At 59.3% G+C, this 9,144-nt stretch overlaps 1 protein-coding gene across 1 annotated transcript in view; it reads right to left on the reverse strand.

Moving 5' to 3' along the window:
- Positions 1-2,694: 2,694 nt before the first annotated feature.
- Bcan (brevican) overlaps positions 2,695-9,144 on the reverse strand; it is a 36,846-nt gene continuing 30,396 nt past the window's right edge. The window contains exons 9-13 of the mRNA XM_048814940.1: positions 8,960-9,139; positions 7,562-8,179; positions 4,347-4,454; positions 3,742-3,900; positions 2,695-3,043 (exon numbers count right to left, since the gene is read on the reverse strand). Coding sequence (XP_048670897.1) covers positions 2,862-3,043; positions 3,742-3,900; positions 4,347-4,454; positions 7,562-8,179; positions 8,960-9,139 — 1,247 coding nt within the window. The 3' untranslated portion in view covers positions 2,695-2,861. The remainder of the gene's footprint in view (positions 3,044-3,741; positions 3,901-4,346; positions 4,455-7,561; positions 8,180-8,959; positions 9,140-9,144) is intronic.

Genomic DNA, 9,144 nt, shown 5'->3' on the forward strand with positions numbered 1-9,144 from the left:
GGGGGGGGACAAGGGCAGATCCGTGCTGTGCAGAGGCAACACCAGGTGTGGCCCTTGCTCCAACACCCCAGAGAAATGGAACTGACACTCCCTGAGGGGCCAGGACCTTTCCTCAGGGACAGGAGACACACTCCCTGGGCCCGGCTGGGATTCTGCACAGGCAGCTCTGCTGAGTCATCCCCAGGCCAGCTCCCCTTTCCCCAGGAAGCCCAACAAAGCCAGCCCAAGGCTTCCGTTTCCGGCCAGGCCAGAGCAGGTGTGGGGAAGGTGGGGGGGTAGAATTCTAGTTCCAACCCTCCATCTATCTCTGAGCTCTCCTGACCAGAGGGTCAGGGAAGACCGGGACCCTGCCTAGATGGGACGAGGTCCCAAAGCCTCTATGCTCCCAGAGGGAGTACCTCCCATAAGACCCTAAGGACAGTCAGGCTCAGTGACTTGCTTATAATCCCATCCACTCTGGAGGCTAAGGCAAGAGGGTCACAAATTTGAGCCCAGCCTGGGTAACTTGGTGAGATCCTGTCTCAAAATAAGTAAAGTTCAGTGGTGGAGTAGAGGGAGCCTGGGTTTATCCCTAGAACCACAAAAGAAAGAAAAAAAGGACACATCCTGCCCCCTCTCCCCTGCCTTTTCCTCTTCTGGCCTCCTTCAAAGACTCCTCAGGGCCTTCACTCATAATCCCAGCTACATACCTTTCATCCCTAAAAACAATCACAAGCTAATACAAGATACAGCAAGGGGTCTACTGTGGCCCCAGCCTCACCCTCTTTCTTGTAGCTCCTTAAGAAAACAGCCTTATTCCCCAGGCATGCTGGGTGGGGTTGTGCCGGGAAGGGCAGAAGGTGAGTCCTGTGAGGAAGGAATGTGGGGATAGCTGGGTCTAGGAGGTCAGTGCTGGAATCTCAGAGACCAACTGTTTGAGGTTTAATATAGGGTGGGGAAGGCTCAGGAGTTAGTTGAGAATGGTCCGGAGGGGCCCTTAGTTCCCCCAGCACACACCTGTCCTGAACTGTCCCTGTCTGGCCTTGCTGTCTCTGGGCATCTCCACATCTCTCAGTTTTGCTAGATCTTACTGACACTTAGGAAAATTAATAAGAATTGCACACGTTGGTGCATGGGGTGTGAGAGGGCACCAAGGAGCGTGAAGTCATATGAGTGTCCACATGTGTGTGCATCTGTGCCTGAGTGTGGCTCGGTGCCAGGATCTGCAGAAATGACTCATCCTCATCAAGACTGACCACATCCTGACACACACTTGACCAAAGGCACAATTCTGTGTTCTGTGATGAGGACCACGGAAGAGCTTGCACACACACACACACACACACACACACAGAGTCATTCTCCAGTTCTTAGAATGACCTCATCATCTCAATCTCAGCTGACTCACAGTCCCCAGCCCTGGCCGGAAGCCTTACCCTCCGCAGCCAACTACCCGCCTTCCCCGCCCCGGAAGAATCGGAAAGAAAGCCCGCAGCGCCCCCTGGCGGCCTCCTGGGACTCTTCACACATCTCCCGCCTTTGTCCACTCACGCATGCGCACACGGCTCTCTCAGAGCATTCGCAGCGCCCTCTGCAGTCCACACAGGTTATTACGCAGAGTCCTGCCCACAAGAGGACTGGGGGCTCTTCGCCGCCCTTACCTTGGTCTCCTAGTTCCTGCATCTGTGTCTTCCCGGCTGGAGCAAGCCTTCCTGCCATTTAACCTCCACTTCACCTCACTCAGACCGCCCCCCACCCCAGAGTAGCCCCAGAAGCTGCCTTCCTCTCCGGACCTCAGCTCGTCCTCCTCCCCCGAATGAACCAAACATCGTCATTCTGAGCCACTCCTGCTGTCCCCACCCCTTTGGCTTCTTTCATTGCGTGAATGTTTGCTGGGCATCTGGTCTGTGCCGGGCACTGCTCTGCCCTTGACATGGCGGGGACCTCTCCAACCTCTAGAAGTGAATATCCAGGATGCTTTATTTTATGAGCCCTGCCCCCCCTGCCCCCCCACAAAGCAGCATCAACACTCCTTGGGGCTGAAACGTCTTTATTTCCTGCTGGCTTTACAGGTATTCGATCCTGCAAATCATTTCCTTGGAAAATCAAGAATGAGCGGGCACAGTGCCCTTTAGAAAAATGGAGGGGCCAGGGTAGCTGGCAGGGAGAGGGCAGTTGAGGCACTTAGGGACTGACCCGTTGCCCTGAGGGGGAAACCTGAAGCCCAGGCCCATCTTGCAGGGGGAAGAGGGCCTGGGCTGGACTGGGGCTGGACTGGGCCTGGGCTGGGCCTGGGCTGGGCTGGAGGCCCCCAGGTATTTCCCAGAAACCCTCCAGGCTGTCACCTGGGCTCCAGCTCCACCCTCTCATGTTTTTACTTCCTGTGGCGGGAAGAGCTCAGGGCATGAGGGACCTTGGAGGCCCGAGGGCAGTGCTGGGGACAGCAGCATTCAAGGCTTTCCCACTTGGGGACCGGGAGGAGGGCCGGAAGGGAGGGTCCACAGTGCCTTCCAGCGCCCTGGCAGGCTCCCTGGATGTCCTTCTGGGATCTTGACGGCATGCAGAGCCCGGGCCTGGGGACACACACACACACACTCACCCTCCACCTGGGCTCCTCTTCCTCCCCAGCCCACCCACAGTGTGGTGTTCCTGCTCCTGGGCCCTGACCTCACCAATACTTGCCCCATTCAACCCTTAGGAGCACAGAGGGTTGGGAGGGACCCCAGGGGAGGGAAGGCTAAGGGTCTGGGGGTTGGAGACACCCGGAGAGGGAATAAGGGGCTTTGGGAGAGGGAGAATGGGAGCCAGGGAGAGGAGAGAGGGACCTAAGGAGGGGAGGCGGCCCGGGAGAAGAGGGAGCGGGCCTGGGAAGGGAAAGGCCATCAGAAAAGGAAGGGGCGGAGGTGGGTGACTGCTGGCGGAGGCCAGGCGTGCTTCGAGGAATGAACCAGAGGGCGTGAGGGCCAGCCGAGGCCTCTCACCAGAGGGACGCCGTCCGACCACAGGAAGTCGCCTTCAATGGTCCTGTCATTGAGCCCGATCCACTGGTACTCCCGGTATCGATCTGGGGAAGAGCCGCCGGAGACGGGGCGTGCAGTGAGCGGCACTGCCAGCAGATGGCGCAGATTCCCTGTTACCGGGTGGCCTGCGGGGAGTCCTTGCAGAAATCCCAAACCCACGCCCTCCCCCGGTTTGGCTTTTTGTTTTGTACCCGGCGCTAAGGAACGGAACCTAGGGACTCGCGTCCTGCGCAACCTCTCTACCACCGAGTTGCATCCCCAGGCCCTCGCTATTTTCTTTTTTGTCTCTTTCGTGGGGACTGAACCCCAGGGCACTCTATCATGTACCTGTGAACAACACCAGCTCTTTTAATTTTTCATTTTGGGACAAGGTGTCGGTAAATTGCTGAGGCTGACCTCGAATCAGCGATCCTCCTGCCTCAGCCTCCTAAGTAGCTAGGATTACAGGCGTGCGCCACCGAGCCTGGCCTATCGTTGTTTTCTTTTTTGATCCCTCCAACCCCGGCACAAGTGCCGGAGTGAGGGCAGAGAGCGGGGTGGGGGCTGATACAGGTGTAAGTTCCTGTGGAACCCCAGCCTTCCCCTTCCTGAAGCCCCCCGGCCTACGCGTAGAGCGGGAAGGAGAGAGAAGGAAACCGTGAATGAACAATGGCTGAATGAGGGCAGCCAAGTGATGAGTGTGTCAATCACGAGTGTGTGCGAGGCGATGGCGAAGGTCCCCTCCCGCCCGGCCCCAGCCCACTGTTGATGAAGTCCTGCTCCTCGGGCGTGCTGATGCTGGCCAGGTGTGCGCCGTACATCCGGCACTGGGTCTCCGCCTCCTCCCAGCTCCTTCGCGTGGAGAAGTGCCTGTAGCAGGCGCCCTGGAAGGCGTCCCAGCCCGGGCTGCAGAAGCGGAGGCCTGGGGCACAGAGGGACAGACATCTTAGGCCGGAGGACCTGGAACGCAGCGAGGTCAGATCTGCAGGCGAGGGACGCGCCTTCTCCCTGCGCCGCAGACCGCAAGGGGCGGGACCGAGGGACCGGAGGGCGGTGCCAAGAAGCTAGCTGGGAATGAGGGGGTCCTAGGCAGGGGTATCGGTGTCTTCTCCAAGAGACAGGGACCATGAGTGTCTGCAATGCTCCATCCTAGAGAATTCGGCTGTCCTCCCTTCCATGGAGGAGGGCAGGTGGCAGTGTGCCTCCAAGAGCGACAAATGGAGAACAGGGCTCAGAAAAGTTGTGTCCCCAGGCCTAAAGCGGGGACTCATGGCCCAAACTCATGCCCTCCCTCTGCCCTTCAGCACTAGCATATTGGGGCAGGGTCCAGGCTTCAGGTATGCCCCCCGCCTCCCTCAACACACTCACCAACATCGCACAGGTCCCCCCCATAGCCAGGCAGACACAGGCAGCGGACCCCCTCCTCCTCCTCCAAGCATGTCCCACCATTGTGGCAGGGGCTGGGGACACAGTCACCTGAGAGGGGGAAAGAAGTGAGGTGGGGGAGCAGGGGAGCACACCCATGCAGTCTGAGCCCTCGGGGGGAGGTCCAGGGGGTCCCCCAATCTTGACCTTCCTGTCTTGGGAGTTGAACGTGGTCCCTGGAGCCAGCTTCTGGTCACAGCCCAGCTCTGAATCCTGGGGCTCTTCCTCCCCTTTCCTCCTGCCCTTCCCTGAGCGCATCACTGACTCAGCCTGTGCAGGCCACTGTCATGTCCACCTATGTGGGCCCAGTCCACGACGGCCCGAGGGGAAGCAGCCAGGAAGGCTCCAGAGTCACTATGAGGAAGATCCTGGGCTGTCAGTTGTGCAACACTGGGCGGGTCATTTCCTCTCTCTAGGCCCCTTATCTTTGTGCCAGGCCCCAGCAGACTTCTGTATAGTCTAGGTGGGCCACTGGGTGGGACTGCAGAGACCACCAGCAGCAGTGGGTGTGGCCTCCCTGGACTGTCCCTGGCACCTGATATGGGTGTGGTCCAGGTGACTGCTAACCATTCTCCCTGATGTCCACTGGGCAGAACCTTCCAGCCCAGAAGTGGCCAGTGGAGATCCAGCCCATTCTCTGCCCTCCCCACCGGCACCATTGCAGGCATCTTGGGCCAGAGGATCCCAAAACCCAGAGGGGCTAAGGCTGCCCACTGAAAGGGGCGGGACTAGGCAACCTCTTTGCCCCCCTTCTTGTCTCACCCAGACTTTCCCCCCTTACCAGCCTCCACTTCTGTAGAGTCTCTAGCATGACCCATCTGGCCCCCTTTTCGGCTCCCCCTCTTCCAGGCAGTCCTCTTAGGCTAACATGCTGCCCTGAGGCTTCCGGTTTGGTTTGGGGATCTGGCTGCACTTGGCCAAGTCACCTGCCTTCTCTAACTCTCTAGATCCTGGGGTGCAAGGTGGCTGCTCGTAGGTCCAGCCCGGGTGCTGGCTACTGTCAGTTTCTACTCCTTTCTGACCCACAGGACCCAGGGGACGATGGTTCCACAGACCACCAGTGCTTGCAGCCATGACAGGAGGTAACCACATTGAAGCCCAGGCCCACAGTGCTTTACACTGACCGGCCTGCGGTGTCCACTGCCTGGTGGGGTTTGGAGCAGGGACTGGGGAGAAGCTGGAGTTGATTCAAAGAATTATACTGGGATGACCTTGCCGTTTGGGGTAAAAATGAATCAGCTTTTCTAGCGCCTCTCCCTCCCTGTCTCCCCTCCTGCCAGTAGTTGCTGCCCAGCTGGTCACGCCGCCCCTCCCCCACAGGCGTTTCATTTCATCCCTTAAGTGCCAGACCCAACAGAGAGGCATCCTGGCCACCTCCTGTGCCTCACGCTCTCCCGCTGCGCCTGCTCTCCCCTCGGCTTCCCGTCCAGCCTTCCAAGCAGGGGAACAGGACTATCTCTGGTCCTGCCCCACAGGCCACAGCTCCTAGCCCTGGCTGTGACTGCAGGACCTGAGCCCAGGGTACAGACTAGGGTGAAAGGACGTGTCTTGGGGCTTTGTCTCCTTCCTGCCTCCCCCTCTCTGAGGCCAGCTACAGTATACGCCTGAAAGCTTGGCCTTTCCTCTTGTTGCAATAGCAGGTCTGGGGACCGCTTGCTCCCCCTCCAGCTGGGGTAACTTAAGAAACTGAAGAGACCCCCCCCCCCGTGGTCTTTTCCCACCAAACCCTTTCCTTACCCTGCAGAGGGCCCAACTCCAGGGCCAGCTGAGCAGAAAGCCCACAGCTGAAATGGGTGAGCCCGGCTTGATGCTGGGGTCCTGAGCCCACCCTGGACCTTCTAGGAGGGGGGCCCGGTTCTGGCCCAGCCTTCTCCACGAGCCTGCACTGGGGATCTGAACCTTCTGTGACAGGTGGGCTTCTCCCAGACCCCCGAACCTAACTTCCCGCTCCTTCTCCCTCCACATTCCTCCTCTAGCATCTTCTCCAGGGTGGGAGACTCTGAGATCCTCTGGGTTCGGGGAGGGGAAACCATTCTTCCTGGGGGCAGGGGTGGTTATTAGTGCAGGGGTTAGTGGAGGGGAGGTGCGGGCAGCAGCTGGAGTTAGACAGTGTCTCCTGCTGAGATGTGGGGGTGGGGATGAGGGGCCAGGGCACCTGAAGGCCAAGGAGCTGGCCCTATGGTTTCTCGATCAATACTCTCGACAGGAGCCACCCAAGTGGACCAAAAATGAATAGAAATGCTCATCGCACTGCCCCAGGCTGTGGGGTCTCTCCCCATCAGAAGTGAGGGACCACAGCTCTCAGTACCCCTGCAGATGGACAGCTGACCGCTTCTCTGGGGCAATGCGTACAGTCAAATCTGGGATGTCAGCGGTCAAGAGGGGGAGTGTAGACAGGTGTGAGGAGGAGCTGGGGGGGCAGCAAGGGGCGGTTAGACCATGAGGACAGGAAAGCCTGGAGCCGGAAGAAGAGACCAGGAGACACAGAGAGGCCGCGACCCGGAGCCAAAGAGAAGCTCCCGACACAGAAGCATGGGGTAAGAAGGGTGGGCAGCTTCAGAGGGAGACAGGGGGCCGAAGTTTGGTTACAAAGCAGTTTAATAGAGATTTATTTCCAAGGCTTGTTTTCCATGAAACAGTCGAAAAAAAAAAATACTTCACAGAAGTAGTCGCTTAAGGCTCTGTAGGGGGAGGGCTCTCCTGGACCCCAGAGGGCGAAGGGCAGGGCTGGACTCCCAGGCTTCCCTGAGATCAGTGGGAGGTGACTAAAGGGGTCAGCACGGGAAAGGGGTCGGGAGGGAGCAGAGGAAGCAGGCCTGACCCCAAAGAATGCCATGGGTGACCAGGGCATCCTGAAGAGGCATGAGGAGGTACTGCGGGTCAGTGAGATGTGAGTCACAAGTAGAGGTCCCCAGGACAGAAGGGTCACGGGTGGTCAGTAGTGGGGCCGGGGTCACAGGGTGAGGACTCAGAGAGCTGGGATGGAAATCACCAGGTGGGGTATCCGAGATAGGAGACCAACAGGGAAGAGAACGAGGAGAGTCAGGACAGGAGAGTCGGGGACGAGGGGGATTAAAGGACCCCGGGTCGGGTGATCCCGAGCTGCAGGAGGGGGAAAGGGAGAATCACTAGGAAGCTCGAGCCCTGGGCAGAGTTACCTGATGAGGGGGCCACGGCCACTCCACCTCGGCTGGCGCCATCAGTGGGCAGCACTGGCTGGGCCTGCACCGAGGTCCCTGCGGGGATGGTTCTCCCAGAGTCCTCTTCAGAGGGGGCTTCCAGCTCCCCGGTGGCCTCGGGGGCCTGTGTGGCTGGAGGCAGGGAGGTGGCATCCTCGGAGCTCCCTGTCTCTTCGCTCTCTCCTCGAGGGACCTCAGGTAGCTCAGGACCCTCGATTTCCTCCCCAACCAGAGTGGAAGGTGGTGGGGACGCCAGGGTCCCCTCCCTGGGAGTGGGCAGAGTCTCGGTAGGCGGTCCACGGGCCCTTGGAGGCCTGGGAGTTTCTGACTGTCCCTCGGGAGGTGGAGATGCTCCGGGCTGCAGGACTGCCCTTGCTGGCGGGGAGGCCTGGGACAGCGAGTCCTCCGCTTCCGGCTCAGTGGGGACAGGGCTGCTGAACTCGCTGGGCCAGGCCCATAGGTCCTCGTCCTCCACCGCCTCCTCTTCCTCCTCCTCCTCTGCCTCTTCTTCGTCCTCATATCTCTCTTCTTCCTCCAACATCTGGTCTTCCTCGTCAGAGGACCCGGTGGGCGGTACAACGGATTGGGTTTCAAATTCTGGGCCAAGAACAGAGTTCAGCACCAGGGACAGCACCCCACAGCCTTGTGGGAGGAAGGACAGGTAGGGAAGAAAGGGGGTGGGGGCTGGGGAAAGCGGGTGGGGGAGAGCCTGGCCTGGGGAGGGCTGGTGTGTGTTCCACACAGGGGGACTTCAACCTGAGCTCCACTATTGGGGCATTTTTGTTTGTTTGGTTTTGGGTCCCTGGGATTGAACCCTGGGACGTTTAACCCCTGGGCCACCTCCCAGCCCTGTTTTCCATTTCATTCAGTGACAGGGTCTCATTGAGTTGCTTAGGGCCTCTCACTGAGTTGCTGAGGCTGGCTTTGAACTCGCCATCCTCCTGCCTCAGCCTCCTGAGTCGCTGGGATCACAGGTGCGCACCGAGTACCCGGCTGTTGAAGCCATATTTAAGAAGGGCTGCGAGCTGTCATGAGCTCAGGAAAACAGGGCGGTTGTGTCCCCCTCTTCTAGTCTGTCAATCCTCTGTTTTGGGTAGGAAAGGCAAGGAGGGACCAACAGAGGGACAACTCTCTTTCCCAGGGGCAGCCCCTTACATCTCTAGCCCCAGAGAGTCCAGGGTGGAGTTGAGCAGAAAAGCAACATTCAGGAGAGGGACAGGGCAGGGACAGGGGAGAGGCCACGTACCACTAAGCCCAGAAAGAACAGGACCAACTCATGGCAGCTGTGACCCCAGCATCTACCTGGGCTGTGCCCCTGTGCCCTCAGCCTCTCTGAGGTGGCAACATCTCCCCAGGGTTAGGGGACATTTGAGTTACCTAGGAGGGTCCTGGGGGCCTCAGCCGGGTCCTCTGGAGTGGAGCTTCCGCCTCCTCCATCCTCCATGATGGGAATGGAGTAGATGGCGCCACGGGACTCACTCTCCACTGCCTCCGGAGGCAGCTGCAGTTCCTCCAGGGTCTCTGTCACTGTGACGATGGCCTCTAGTCCATCAGAGCCTGGG

Source organism: Marmota marmota, unplaced genomic scaffold, assembly GCF_001458135.2.
Source record: "Marmota marmota marmota unplaced genomic scaffold, marMar, whole genome shotgun sequence".
Taxonomy (NCBI): Eukaryota; Metazoa; Chordata; class Mammalia; order Rodentia; family Sciuridae; genus Marmota; species Marmota marmota.